Here is a 15,000-nt window from a genome sequence, read left to right on the forward strand (position 1 = left end):
TTGGGAGTGACCAATCAAACCGTTGAGAAATAAATGAAATCCTTGTCAAAGGTTTGATCCCGCGTAAGAAAGCAAATAACTGAAAGGCTACTTAAAGACCTTATCTGGATAATTTTCTTCCCTACACTACTGAGTAGAAACATTCTCAGTTCTTTGCCCTACTTACACGAATGGACAATACCTTGGAAAAATCGTTTTTTACTCTAAGGTTTTTTTTTCTCCTCTTAAATGATGTATGGCGCCAGCAAATACTTGTACATATTTAAGGATTCATACTGTATAGTAAGGTCGTTCCATTTAAACTGCAACTGTACAAAATTAGATTTTCTGGAAATTATCTAAGGCAAAACATCTGTTATTTAGTTTGTTTTCTTCTCTAGTATGGAATGAAAAGCTTGAGAGTGTCACTTTTTAACACGAATTTCATTGCATGCATGGTTTGGGAAGACAGTGTTAAGTGAGAAATCTTTTGAGTAAAAATACAACAGCAGTTGGCCAAATCACAGACCCTCTATTTTCTCTTCAAAGCCCGTCGAGCGCGGGCTGATAAAATTTAAACCGCAGGGGGATTAATTGACGGCCACCGCGAGGCGGTAGTGGTGGGGGAAGTTCTTTATTTTTCTTTCTCGCGTTCTGCGCTCGTTCTCGTGCCCTTGCTTCGCTCGCGAGCTCGCTGATGTTTTTGAAAAGAATGAATATAAAAATAAGACAACGTCTGTTTACAGGCTACAAACATAACAAAGGTGTTCTCTATCAGTGGCAGGAGTAAGTGACTCATTTCTCGCAGTTTACTCACCTTACGTTAGTATCTAACGTTATTCTGCAATGTCTATTCCCCATCGTAGAAAACTCAAGGTATTTGGCTTGTGGTAAGTTAACCAGCGAAAATATCGCTGACCATCTTTCAGCCATCAGACCTCTCATCCACCATGAAACGGTGAAGGTGTTAAATTCCAAGATGATTGGGACAGAAGCGAATCCCTGAGATAATGTTCCAGAAAAACTTAGGTAGTAATCCCACGGTCGTTCTGTAACATCAGGAAAATCAATTATTAAAAAGGTTCTTAAGTGGACAGATAATGATGATAACAAAAACTTGAGTTTCCTTCTCAGTATTTCAGCTTATTTCGGTAAGCTTCCTAGTTTCAACGGCTTTGAAAGCTTACTAGGCTTTCGGAAGTTTTTCCACCCTTTGTCGGCCATTTTTTTAAGCGGGCGCGGGAACGTGAAGTAAAGTTACGTCACGTCGTTTACGAAGTTTGATTGGTCAATTATCTTTTCTTCTCTTTCCAAATATGGTACTTTCGAAAACGAATAATCACGAGCACCGGACAAAGAAAACATATGAGAGTTACACGTTTCAACCCCTTATGAGTTTCTGGTGATAATCATTAAACAAAATTTCTATTAGAATTACTAGTTTTCATGCATGGACTGCGCATCCTTATTTCTATACGCTTTACTAACCTCTGCGCGTCCGTAACTTCATTGCAGATTGTTTCAGCTGATAATTCGCACCTCTCCAGTCCTCCCATACTATTCCATTTGGAGAAGTGGTATATACACCATTCAGTAAAGCGCGAACGCAGTCCTGTAAATACCACCACCCTCCACCATACGTGGAAGCACAATCCAAACTACTGCTTCCATCATTATTCCGGTCAATGGTACTAAACTTTTTGCCACTGTGCTCGGAAAGTGCATCTCCAGCAGTACCAGAGTATGTAAAAACTTCAAGCACGTACTTTTCGCTCTCGGAAAAAAGAGCAAAATGGTTGTACAACGCATGCGCTTTCTCGCCTCCATGGTCCTCAAGCTCTACCATAAGTTGCTGCCTCATTGAGGATAGTCGATGCAACTTCTCATTACCTAGCCAGAACTCACTCGACAAGTTGCCAAATCCTTCCTTGTATTGATCCCAGTTTTTGTCTTCGAAGGCGTGAGTTCCATTAATGTGCCTTTGAAAGACAACCCAGCCCCCACCACCTGTCTCCTGATCGCAGAAAACTTGAAATTCTCCAGTACCATCGGGGTCAATTTGATAAATACCGGAAGTGTTGAAGCCATGGTACAACAGATCAAGACAATCCCGCCCTGTTAGTAACGAGTAATGACATTTAACACTGATAGTGGCAGGTGAATGTACCTAAAAAGCGGCTAGATGTTACTCCTCCAAAAGATTTTCATATTATTTATTGAAAACGATTTTAGAACAAGACTTCATCTGAAACATATGTTTATTTGTTTCTTAGACACGTTTCCCCCTTCTCCATCATTGCTCCGTTTTACGGGTATTTAAAGCGATTTAAAGCTACACGGAAAGGAAAGTAGCCAGCGAACAGACGTATTTCCGGTCGTCGACCGGAAATACGTCTGCTGTTCGCAGGCTAAAAAGGAAAGAAGATGTACGAAGCATTTGAGGTCACACCTGGGAATCGAACTCGGAACCTCCAGCGCACAAAAGACCGCGTACTGACCAACCGCGCTAATCCTTCCTCCTAAATTCTTGGTCAGCGGATTCCAACCGTTAGCGGGATTCCGGATTTCATAAAGCCCACAATTCCTGACTTTCCAAGAAAAATGTTCCCGGATTTTGGACTCCACCAGCAAAAAATGTCCCCGATTCCGGAATCTGGATTACCTTACAACAGCGCCAAAACATCCTTTAGTTTGACCCGGGGGGGGGGGGGGTACTTCTTAGTAATAGGCTGATTTAGCAACAGGACGGGAACGTCAGTTGACGACGGGAAAGCGTGCGGAAAGGACTAAACACGACTTCCGGTGCCCAATTTGCCGCTCTGCCATTGGTCAAGCCAGTTGTTTAATTTGCGCGCGCTGTCCTCAACTGACGTTCCCGTTCTGTTGCTAAATCAGCCTAATAGGCTAATGGGGATGTGCAGCTGGATGGGGTCGCATTTTCACGGCTGGATTGACTATAATGGGGTTGCCTTTTCATTAGAGTTACTAGAAAGGGATAGCACATTTTCGGGAATCAGGGGATCAGAAAATTCAGGTATGTAGGGATTGAAAAATAGAAAGATTTACACCACATTAAGTTTAACAAATTTGTCAGTTCATTTCAAGATGACCTAGTTAAAAGGCTTTATAACATAGATGCATAAACAGACAGTTACATTTTCCCAAAAAGCGATTAGGATGGGGTCCATCGTTTGATTACAGAATAGACTGTAATGGGGTAGGGGTTCTGAGAGGTCGGCGGCACATACCCAGCAGGAATTAACCCAAGTAATTCCCCCACTCCACCCCACCCCCAGGGAACTTGGACTACTTTGCTTGGCTTTTTGGGTCGTTTGACCACGATGAATTCCAGTACTCACCTATAAAACCTGAGCTTCCCTCCACTCGTGCATCAAGGGTAGCAGAAAAGAGGACCAGGTATACCTAATTAAAACAGATTGAAGGAAAAATAGACATTCAAGTGATTTGCTGCTTAAATCAAACATTCACTCAATTAATGCCACCTATTCAGTTATCTTATGCAGATGTTTCCATCATATTCCTCGCGCTGAGCTTGAAATGACACCCCCCGCCCAGAAACTATTTCATTTTGCTCGTAAGAAAAAATAGTGCGTTCAATGTGGTGATTGATAGTAAAAAAATTGTTTTGACTTTATTTTTATATTCATTATAATATCTTTTCTCGTACCAATTTATAAATGTTAAAAATCAAGGCAAGATTATATTACCCCAAAAAGTCTAAAACAAAATTTTCTTTTGTTTAATTATATATGGTATTTCATAAAATGCTGTCTATTTATAGGAAAACGAGAGCAAAACAATGTAGTAAAATGAAAAGTAGTGATTAATTAGGAATTCGTGAGAATCTTAAAATGTAAGAGCCAGTTTCTGTCTAAGCTTAGGCTTTTCTAAGGTTCCCATGCTTTTTAGAATACACTAATATCCAGAGAGTTTATATCATTCAAGTTTAGATCCACGGAGTATAATAACATGTATAAATAATAAATTTAAATTCTCATGGCAAAAAAGAAAAAACATATGATATTGGTGCAGTAATAAGTCAAAATTAATGTAATTTAGCCTTTTTTTTGCCTAGACTTCAGTGCACTTAAGATTTAAGATAAGACTTAAGATTTTAATAGTTTGTTTATTTGAAAAAATGAAGTGATGGTTGATAAAACATTCGCAAAAGATTATCAAAAATTGTCAATCTACGCTGCGCAGGGCGTTCAATTGTTTTTTTCCGAGCTTAGATATAAACAGTTCCTAATAAATTAAAACGGTAACATTCGGTGAGAATACACAATTAAAACGGTCCTCCCAAAAAATTTAATCGGTTTACGAATTCAAATGGAACATGGGTTATTAAAGCTACAGAAAACTAGAAAAAAGTTTTTCCTATTTTTTTGTTTTGAAATTTCGATTGTGGAAAAATATTAGAAATTTGCAGTTTTCCCCTAATTGTCCGCAATTTTGTAATGTAATTTCTAAAAATTAACGCTCAAGACCTTGGATATACTTCCAGTAGTTTTCATTTGAAAAGTTTTGTCCTTTTTTGTTTCAGCCATAAAACCGAGTCAAAATGACCCTAAAAGCATGACAGTAACGCAGAAAGCCTTTCATTGGTATTATCACTCGAGGATTGTTGAACAAAACGTAGAACGCTGGGAGTAAAATGTTCGTTACCGTCTGATAAGTACCTTTTTGATTGCTTAGTAGTCTTTTTTATCTGCTTACTCATCAACCTTTTTCATCGCGTAAAAAAATAATTACGAAAAACATAAGGATGCCGTACGTACAAAACATAATCTAAACGATATAACAAAAAAATGAACTTACCAAAAATCCCCTGCTTGATCTAAAAGTCATTTCTGAGTTCAGTCAGCGTCAATAAAAGAAAATGCTTTGATATCATTCTCAATAAAGAAATAAAGATTTTTATTTTCTGCTGAAATGTGTTTCGTGATTGTACGGCTAAGAGAGGGGGAGTAAAATAAAACATGCTGCGCGGAAAATTTGTTTTGTTGTACACACTTCGAGAAGTTAGCTTACCTCGCCTATCAGGTGTTTAAAGTTTTATGACCTGAATAACATGAGAATGTCATTGACTTATCTTGGTCACCGAGAAAGAAAAAACACACTAATTCTTTGTTAAAACTTTACAGGTTTATTTTAAGACACTTACGATTTTCTATTGGCATTTCAATTATTGTTAGCGGAGCTCCACGCGAGCGGATCCCAAGAAAATTTGGTTATCTATCCATCTGTGAAATTTTGGTAGTCAAGTGACCGTACGTCCGTCCGCACCACAGGGTAACCAATGTGTAATCTCACTCTTTCAAGCTAATTTGCTTATGTTGGAGCCTGTAGCCTCCCACGCAGACGTTCGTAGGCGTTCGTCACGCGTTCCTGCCCCACGAATGTCTGCTGCAACGAGCGGTTAAATTCCTTTCTCATTGTGAGAAGAACCAATCGGCACTGTTGAACTCAAAGTGCTGACAAACCAGACATAACGTACAAGCTCGGTAGAGAGTGATAAGTGACCAAAGAGTGTTGCTTCGGACAAGAACGTAGAAGATATGAGTTGGGTTTTCCTATATTTCTCTCTGTTATGGCTGGATTAGATGCCCTTTGCTGATATACATAAAGGTGTTCTTTTGGTGAGGCAACGGTGGGATGGTACATTGTAACTGAACAAACTGCAGAATTTTTTTCGCAGTTCATTGTTTTGTAGTAAAGCTGACTTTCGTTCAGCAAATTTAACCTCCGACTTAATTTTGTCAACGGGATTGCGAGGGTAGCCTCCAGTACGAAGGGCATGTGAGTTAACTGGGTAGTTTGTTCCAAAAGTGGAAGGTCTTCACTGACACCTTTCTGATGTTTTCTGGAGTCTCGCACGAAATTTCTCAGGTCCAAAGTGCACTTTCTAGATCTGCAAGTGTGCTGTGATTGGTCTACGTTTTTTTCCACTCGTTTTAGCAGACGTTTGTTGAGGAGGATTGCGTGACGAGCCTGTGATTAATTGACAGCTGTCAAAACTGTATCACATGACCGTATTGCGGGCTCAGGTGTGAGCCATGGAGGAAACGTGTGTTTTTGAAGTTATCCGCTGACAAGTTACTTGTTTTTCAATTCATCGCAGGACCAACTCCAAGTGGATTTCTTTGCAATGGTTACAAGTTTATTTTTTGAATTAAATTATAAATTTATTTACGGGAGCTTCGCCTTGTGTAAATCTTTATATTATAACTAGCAGTGAGTGCGTTCGAGTGCTTTACCATCAAGCATTATTTCAAAATACGTGTTGGGTAAAGATTAAGAAAAACATTTTTTCAAAAATAAATATATTTTCTAGACGTATAGTCGTTTAACTGAAAAATTTTCGGATCAATTTAGGTTTTGGGAAACTGCCCACCTACCCCTCCCCTAAAGCCGACATTAACACTTAGTTCTTACTTAGGGCAAAATGATTGCTTAAGGGAGGGGTGGGTGGGTAGTATCTCAGAAACCTAAATTCTTGTGCCTAGGTACACAGCGATTCTACAACTGTAGCAGGAATGTAATATCAAGTGTAGGGTATCCCTGCGTATACACCGCTCTTGATATTGCCTCCGATAAAAGCCGTTTTTGTTTCAAAACGCGACGCGATCAAACGTGCAATTGAGGTTGCATTACGCCTCCCACACAGGTTACATGTTTTAAGGGGCTGTTTAACGGAATGACTTTCATTCCGGAGCGAGTTTTGTTCCAGAGTGAAGTTCGTACTGCATACACATGATAAAATCAACCAGCCTATTCGAAGGCGTTCTCTCTCGCGCCAGATCAGATACGCATGCGCCAGATTTCCCAGACTACACGGTCTGCAATTTTCAATTCGGAAAAAAGTTCATTTTCATGATAGCGGAATGAAACGAGAATTTCATTCGCAACAAAAAGCCGGAATGACTCGAAGGGAAGGTAATGTCGTTTCGGTATTATTATTCGGTAAACAAATACAGAGAAATATGCGGAAATGAAATAAAATCGTTCCAGAATGAAAGTACTTCCGGCATCATGTGACAGTAGCCCCTACGATGATGGCCCTTTTGTATGACGTCACTTGACGTCACGTGGCCTCAGAAAAATGATTTCGCAATAATCTCCGCCGTATACATATATTTTTGCTCGTGGTGTTGTTATGTTTATATCTTAATTTTTCCTCATGAAGAGAATTTCATCTACAACCTCGATATTTTTTTTTTTGGGTATAGTGAAAGTGCAGTGTTGGAGAGCTCTTTATCTAAGTGTAATTAATTCTTTATGCATTCTTTTTCTCACCCTGTCAATGCCTATGAAACCTTTCCTTGAATAATTAAGCAATAGAAAACGTTTTCCGTGTTTGCATAGCCTCTCTCAACCCCTTGAGTGTTTATATCAGGATATGCAAACACAGGCAAAAAATTTTCTATTGCTTTTATAAAATAACTTTCCTGAGGAAAAAAGCAAAACTCTCTTGTTCAGAGCACTGATTAAAAGACAAATTTTTACCAGTCGCGAAGTCTTGTACACGAAGCTTGTACGCGTAATCTGTCCTTGTTTTGCAAAAAAGATGCTTTCCAAAATACGGGTTTTTCTCGCTTAAAATGTCAGCTCCAGCGAAAAAAAAATTGACACAGCATGTTTCTGAAGATTTTCCGAGTTTCAGCCGGCGATATGCTACGCCAAAAGTGACAAGATATCAAAGATGCAACTTTATAATTCAAATCCACAAATTAACTGTCAAGATCGATACAATTAGCATCAACTTGCTTTTTGAATGTGTCAAGTTTGTAGAATTTAATTTCAATTCCCACGTGTTTCTTGTATGTATCAAGAAATACTTTTTGTAAATCAAGATGTATGTTTTTTAAATCAAGAAGAGAGACGACAGTTTTTGATCATTTCTGTTTCCGAGAGGGACTGAAAACGAGAACACAAGTTGGAATTCAAGATGGCTTCTAATCGTTTCTATATTCCAAATGTAAATGAATTTTTCGAAGGTTTGCTCTCCCTTTTGCAGCAGTGCGGGGACTGTGTGAACGAAAATACCGATGGGGGGCACGGAGAATTTCTTGCAAGGCGTCTAGAGGAATATCAACGCACTTTGCGGGTGATGTATGGTCGAGTTACGGAGTTAGCCCAGGACTACTGCAGCAGAATCAGGCTGGATCAGTCCCCGCAGTGCTGCAAAAGGGAGAGTAAACCTTCGAAAAATTCACTTGCATTTGGAATATAGAAACGATCAGAAGCCATCTTGAATTCCAACCTGTGTTCTCGTTTTCAGTCCCTCTCGGAAACAGAAATGATCAAAAACTGTCGTCTCTCTTCTTGATTTAAAAAACATACATCTTGATTTAGAAAACGTATGTCTTGATACATGACAAGAAACACGTGGGAATTGACATTAAATTCTACAATCTTGACACATTCAAAAAGCAAGTTGATGCTAATTGTATCGATCTTGACAGTGAATTTGTGGATTTGAATTATAAAGTTGCATCTTTGATATTTTGTCACTTTTGGCGTAGCATACTATATAGGGTACACAGTTACTGTCAACGTCAAGGAAAGTTTTCCTTATTTAAGAATCATGTTTCACGGCTCTTCAACGACTAGGCTCAATACATCAACTCCACATTTGGATGTTTGTAGTTTTTATCGCAATGTCCGTGATGGGGACGTCGCTCCGCAAGATATCCTAGTTTTGGTGGGCGCCATCAACGCCCTTCTATCCGTTGTAGCTGTTACGGGAAACACGTTAATTTTAACGGTAATATGGAAGAACTCATCGCTTCGAAGTCCTTCGTATATTCTATTAGTTGGGCTGGCAGCCACGGACTTTGCTACTGGTCTGATCACGCAGCCGTTATACGTTGCTTACATTTTTGCGGGACATAATTGCACTGTAGTCGCAGCCGCCGATGTTGCCAGTCACTATTTTTCCATTGTAACTGCCGAGACGATCACGATGATGTCTGTAGAAAGATGGTTGCACATGAGTCGTCGATCGCTAATAACTGCAAGGCGCGCCTATGTAATTTACGGAATACTCCTATTCCTTCCAGTTGCCTACTTGCCTCTCCACCTGTGGTCACTCTCGATGCAGCCGTCCGGAGATTTCTGGGAACCTCTTCTCCACGGAGGTTTAAGTGTTATTTTATTTTCGACAACATTGTTATCCTATTATAAAGTATTTGGAATAATTCGAAATCAACTAAGACGCGTTCAAGCGGGCCAGACAAGCCAAAGCTCTCCGATGGCCACTATTAAATACAAGAAATCAGTTTACACAATTTTTTTCATATTATTAGTTTTCTTGCTTTGCTATTTGCCGCATGGAATTATTATTTTTGCCCACTCTTTGTGGACAATGTCAGCAGTGACCTTTAATGTGGTTTGGCATTTCACAGCTACTCTCGTTTTGATATCTTCGTCAATAAATCCTCTTCTTTACTATTGGAGAATAAGAGAAATTCGACTTGGAGTTAAACGATTAATGAGAGGAATTATTTGCTAACGGTTTAAATGAAATTGTATAAAAGATCTCTCTCGCTTTCCTGTTTTTTTTTTTTTCAAAAAAGCGGTGGCAAATGAATTACAATCATGAGTTATCGACGTGAAGTATGGTTCAGTAATATAATCAGCTCTGACTGCGCAAAGAACAATAAATTGTTAATAGTAAAATGATCTTTTACTTGTACGAATTAATGTTGTGAAATGCAGAGAAAATGTATTTTGAGCTAAAGTAACTTAAGAGTATTGCTAAAGTTTTAATTACTGAAACGACCAGTTGATGTGAAGTTGTAAATTCAATTTTAGGAAGCTCGTAGTAGACTAGAAATCAGCTTGAATATAAAGAAAGGCAGCTTTAACCTGACTGATCTCATTTAAGGATTTATTCTATACATTGTTATGATCAATATTATTATTATTATTATTATTATTATTATTATTATTATTATTATTAAGTAAATTGACTGTCTTGTTCACGAAATGTTGCACATCAAACAATTAAGACTGTGCTTGAACGTGCAGACGAATTCTATCCGTGCTAAAGTCTTTGTCTAGTTTACTTCATTTATAACAAAAATAGGCATATTTAGAAAACTTTAACTGCACTCGTATTCATTTATTTCCGATTCCTTGATAATGGCATCATGAGGTCGTTTAATAGGTCTCGTTAGTTCTTACTTGTTTATAATTTTCTAAATCATTATTAATAATTATTAATTTTTAGATTTTAAAAAGAAACATTTAGCTGATTTAAGTAACAAATTTAGCTGATTTAACACGGTATATTTACAAGAACTAAGCAAACAACAGGAGAAGCGAAAATTGTTTCTTCGTATCCACGAAAAAGAAGACTGAGAATAAAACTGTCTTCAAGTCTGGAATTGATTGAAATTACTTGAGATATTAATAATTGCAGTCTAGTACTAGGCTATTCGAGTTTGAAAATCCTAAATATAACACTCATCATGTCATCGAATGAGATTTCATGGGATAATGAATTTTTCATGATTTAATGGATAATTAGTTAGAAATGGTGTTTTTACAGCCGCCGTTCTGAGACAACAATCAGTTTAACGTGTTTTTACTCCTAGGGTAACTTATTATCAAACTCAAACATTTCTTCACGACTCATGATAAATTACTTCATTCATAAATAATATAAAGAATACGCGAACACGCGGGGATACGAAAAGGCAAACTAAGCCGATTTAGCGCTTCCTTGCAGCTAAAATCTGTGGTACAATGAAGGTCCGTGCTACTCGAAGATTCGGTTCAAATGATTCGAACGAAGCTTAATTTGAGAATTGGCCCCATTTATTAACTTGGTGAAATTTTTGAAGAATTTTCGAAATATGGAGTAAGGTCGAGTAAGGGTCGGGACAACAAAGCAAATCAAATGCGAGGGTAGTTTCAGATTGTCATCATCATCATCATCACCATCATCATCATTATCATCATCTTTAATTATTTTTCAATTAGTTTTTTTTAAGGTGGTCCTATTTGTAAGCCTTATTGGCTTCCTTGGGCTCCCTGGCCACATCTTGTTTCTTAATTTCATGTACATATTAACTTGTATCAGTGGCAAAATGATAATAAACCAGAAACAAATAATCATTATCATCATGAATCCACAATCCAAATATAGCGATGTCAACTTCAATACAACCTCGTCCCCAGGGTCCTTTCCTATTCGTCCCTAGAAGACGAGTAGAACAGGACCCTGGGAACGAGAGTGATTTTCAATAGAACTTAATGGTGGAAATAGGATGAAAACACTCTGCACTGTTTGAACCGTGTATACCATACCCAATATGTTCTATGAATTAACGGCAGCTACAATTATCATTAGGGCTTAGAAACTGTTTGCACACCTGGAATAATTAAAAAGCATATCTCCAATTATTATTGCTTGTTTAACAAGAGATAATGAAGTGTTTTATTCACTTTTCTCGCAAAAGTGGTGGCAGCTAAGGTTGCGGCAACTTCACACGCTTTGGTGTTAAGAATTAAGGAGACAAACATGTTTAACAGAAAACTTGCATTTCTGGCGTTTTTGTTAAACTCCCTTTCAGTTTCCTACTGTGAAGGTAAGTGTTTCTTATTAAGAATTTATCTCGACCTTTTATGATAGCTACATTACGCTTATCTAAGAAATAATTCTGTTGTATTGATCGTGAATAAAAAATGGCAGTAGCATTAGTTCGGGCTGTAATCGCACGATGAAAAACGCAAACTGCGAAGTCTAACTGTTGCTGAAGAGACCTTTTCGGCTTGTATATTTTGTGTTGGTATTTTTTTAGAAATTCATGATGTTTTCAAGTTCAGTGATGTCCAGTAATGTTCTCAAGGGAAATTCCCTTTTGTCATTTCATAAATCATGAAGCAGTATATTTTCTTATCATCTGCTTTTGTTCATCGGTCTCCTAATTCTTTTCTTTTTTTTTCTCCTTTTTTCGTTCATCTTCTTCCCTTCCTTACCCGGGGGTGGGGACGAAAAAAGAGGGCAAATGCCCCGTCTTCCTCCAACACGGCAACATTTTTCATTGATCGTACAGTCAAGTGAGTGCCATTATCACTCTTCTCTTGGCGATTCGTGGGAGCCACGCGCGATGCAAATTCGGACCGATTTATTAACCTCGCTTCGCGCGGAAATACTATGGTGTCGTGTGGAAAATCTCACTGGGGAAAATTTAATTCAAGTATTTTGAAATGGCTAACAAAAGTGTCATTTTAAACAGTATATATTATCTGAAGGAATGTCTGAAATCCAGGCTAAGTATTGGACAACTATAGCTTGTGATAGTCGGAAAGCTGGTGCTCCTAGCTTACTAAACAATATAATTGAAAGAAACCTCCGACAACTTCAAAAGAACGAACTGAGAAACCGAAAAAGGCCTGTTGGCTTTTTTGTCATGTGAAAGGCTGTAAACCCTTTTCATTTTATTTCTAGATATTTCGTGTCCTCGGCTTTTCGTGACTTTCGCCGATCCTCCGACTGGCATTTGCTCCAGTACTGATTTAAGCTACCAGACCTACTGTTCCTTCAAATGCATGGCTGGGTTCCAGCTGAAAGGCTCTGAAGTGCGTCTGTCAACTCGACAAGACATGGTCTGGAACTCCACCGACTTGTGTGGTAAGCGAAATATACATTATGGGAAACTGCCCACCTACCCCTCCCCTAAGCTAACATTAACACTTAGTTCTCAATTAGGGCAAAATGATGGCTTAGGGGAGGGGTAGGTGGCCAATTTCCCTGAAACCTAAATTGATCCGAAATTTCATTAGACAGCCCCAGTGCGAAGGCTCTAGACCCTTAAACCTATGTACTTTAGCTGCACAACTAAACTTACATAACTATAACAGACGAACATTTGTTACTGCCTGCTTTTTTTCACATTTTTCAATCAACGCGTTTTTAAAAAAGAAATCCATTATTTAGCACTACTGAAATGAAATAAACCGAAGACGTTTTTTAAAAAGCTGTTCAAAACACTCACACAACGTGTTTTATCACTTCGAACCGGCGACGCTGCATTCGACTGAGATTTGATGTAGAAAGCACTGAGCTCAGGAGGTCAATGACCAAATTTATAGAACAAATTAGTAAGTTTTTGCTCTGGAATGAAGACGAAAACAAGACAGACTAATGCTTTTTAACGAAGAACTTTCGTCAATGACATAGGTCGGCACAATGTAATTCAATGTATAAAGCAAAGTCTAAAAAAGCAGATAGCGTTTTGAAGTACAGAGGAATCTCTATTCAAGGGACACCGGCCCTAGGGACCAAGGCCGCAAGTGCCTTCTGAATAGAGGTGTCCCCTGAATGGAGTTTGGGCTAAGGTTTGTCAGGGAACAAGTAACCATAAATTTTTTTTTTCTTTTACTTTGCCTTGGACTCTGCTGCACTCATTATTTCGAGCAGGTAGATAATGTATAAAAATCATAAATAAGTTGTAACAAGAGAGGATAAAGGGGACAGAGAAGGCATCCCTCATACACACCCTATTCCATAGGTAATTCGTCTGGAGTTATTTTTAGAATCGGGGTAAAGTTACCTCGCGCGCTGCGTGGATGTTTCGTGGAGGTTTCGCAAGACTAAACGCCGTGCAAAACATGTCGGGCTAAAGGCAATTAAAGCGTAAAGAGATCGAGAGCATTCCTGAACATTGAAGCGAAATGAGTCGACGCTCTGGACTCTTTGACAACCCGTGAAATCAGTTTATCTCGAGGTTGTCGTAACCTCAGTGCTTTAATAAAATGAGAAATTCCGCCGGTCTATTGAAACCGGTCGTTTGTTCAATCAAGCAAGTAGGACGCCAAGTGTTTTTTTTGTTGAATAATAAAAAACTAATAGAAGAATTATTATCAAACCAGAAATTGCTCTCTTCAAACTGTAAATTCTAAATGACCCTGAGAGAATATTCAGTGTGTTAAGGATTTCCCTGCTGTACTGTTAGCTCTATACAAGATAGGAAGGGCGATTCTTTTTTTAATTTCTGTTTCGCTGACACAGCTTTAGCAGAAGTCTCTCTGTAGTCGTTTTCGCCGACAAAACGAATAGCAATATCGCTCTCCACGTCTTCCGCCATTTTGTTCTGCGTCAATTCGTGAAGGACGCGTGGCTCTGAACGTGGGTCATCCACGCGGAACACATTCGCGCGATGTGATTGGCTGTTGTCTAATCCCCCTTGGGATCTGTGGTCTTAAAAATAACTCGAGACGAATTACCTATGGAATAGGGTGTGTATGGGGGATGCCTTCTCTGTCCCCTTTATCCTCTCTTGGTTATAATGAACAACTTATCTGCGATATTTTTTGTTGAGTTCCCCCAAGTGCAGTTCATCGATTTAAGTGAACAGGTTGTGAAAGCTGCGGTCATTGTGACTAGTGTACCAGGGGCGGATCCAGGATTTTTTTTAGGAGGGCGTGCACTCGTCTCTTGCTCTACTTCAACACCAATAAACCACATAGTTTTTTTTTTTTGCAGAATACCAGTTGTACCTTTATTAGAAAACCGCAGGTCATCTGGGGGGGGGGGGGGGGTGCGCACCCCCTGCACCCTCCCCCTAGATCCGCCCCTGTGTACACTTAAACTATTTGAGTAAAGTGTCCCTTGCATTCTCTTATAAACAGGTTGATTTCAGTGGTTTTGACGCAAACTGAAGCCAATAAAGGTGGCGAGAGGCGGACCTTATCAAAGTCCTATTTATAGCCTAGAGTATCGGTAAATTTCAGTGTAAGCGTTGACCTTAATTTATCAATAAAGCAAATAAGTGGGATATAATCAACTGTGATTCATCATTAAACGCGTGGTATGTTAAGGTTGGAGGGGAGGAGGGAATGGGATCAAAAACAGGCGGCAGGGCGTCGTTCCTATGGCAACTTACTGTGATGTTGTAAGCCCTTTTTAAGCCAAAGCGAAGAACAAAACAAGCAAACGTATAACATATATTACGCTCGAGAGGTTAAAAGTTTCTGCATTAGTTGGGT

At 38.9% G+C, this 15,000-nt stretch overlaps 1 protein-coding gene and 1 pseudogene across 1 annotated transcript; one reads left to right on the top strand and one right to left on the bottom strand.

Annotated features, from left to right (window-relative positions):
- Window positions 1-1,462: 1,462 nt before the first annotated feature.
- On the bottom strand, window positions 1,463-4,848 carry LOC140924051 (angiopoietin-related protein 7 pseudogene; annotated as a pseudogene).
- Window positions 4,849-8,577: 3,729 nt separating this feature from the next.
- LOC140924052 (cannabinoid receptor 2-like) lies at window positions 8,578-9,514 on the top strand. Its single transcript, XM_073374052.1, has one exon. It carries the CDS (start codon window positions 8,588-8,590, stop codon window positions 9,512-9,514), a length of 927 nt encoding a protein of 308 aa, XP_073230153.1. The 5' UTR covers window positions 8,578-8,587.
- Window positions 9,515-15,000: the final 5,486 nt, after the last annotated feature.

This window comes from Porites lutea, chromosome 14 (genome assembly GCF_958299795.1).
Source record: "Porites lutea chromosome 14, jaPorLute2.1, whole genome shotgun sequence".
NCBI lineage: Eukaryota > Metazoa > Cnidaria > Anthozoa > Scleractinia > Poritidae > Porites > Porites lutea.

Excerpts from the sequence above, each read along its gene's own strand:
- LOC140924052 (XM_073374052.1), top strand. The coding sequence starts at position 8,588 with ATGTTTCACGGCTCTTCAACGACTAGGCTCAATACATCAACTCCACAT.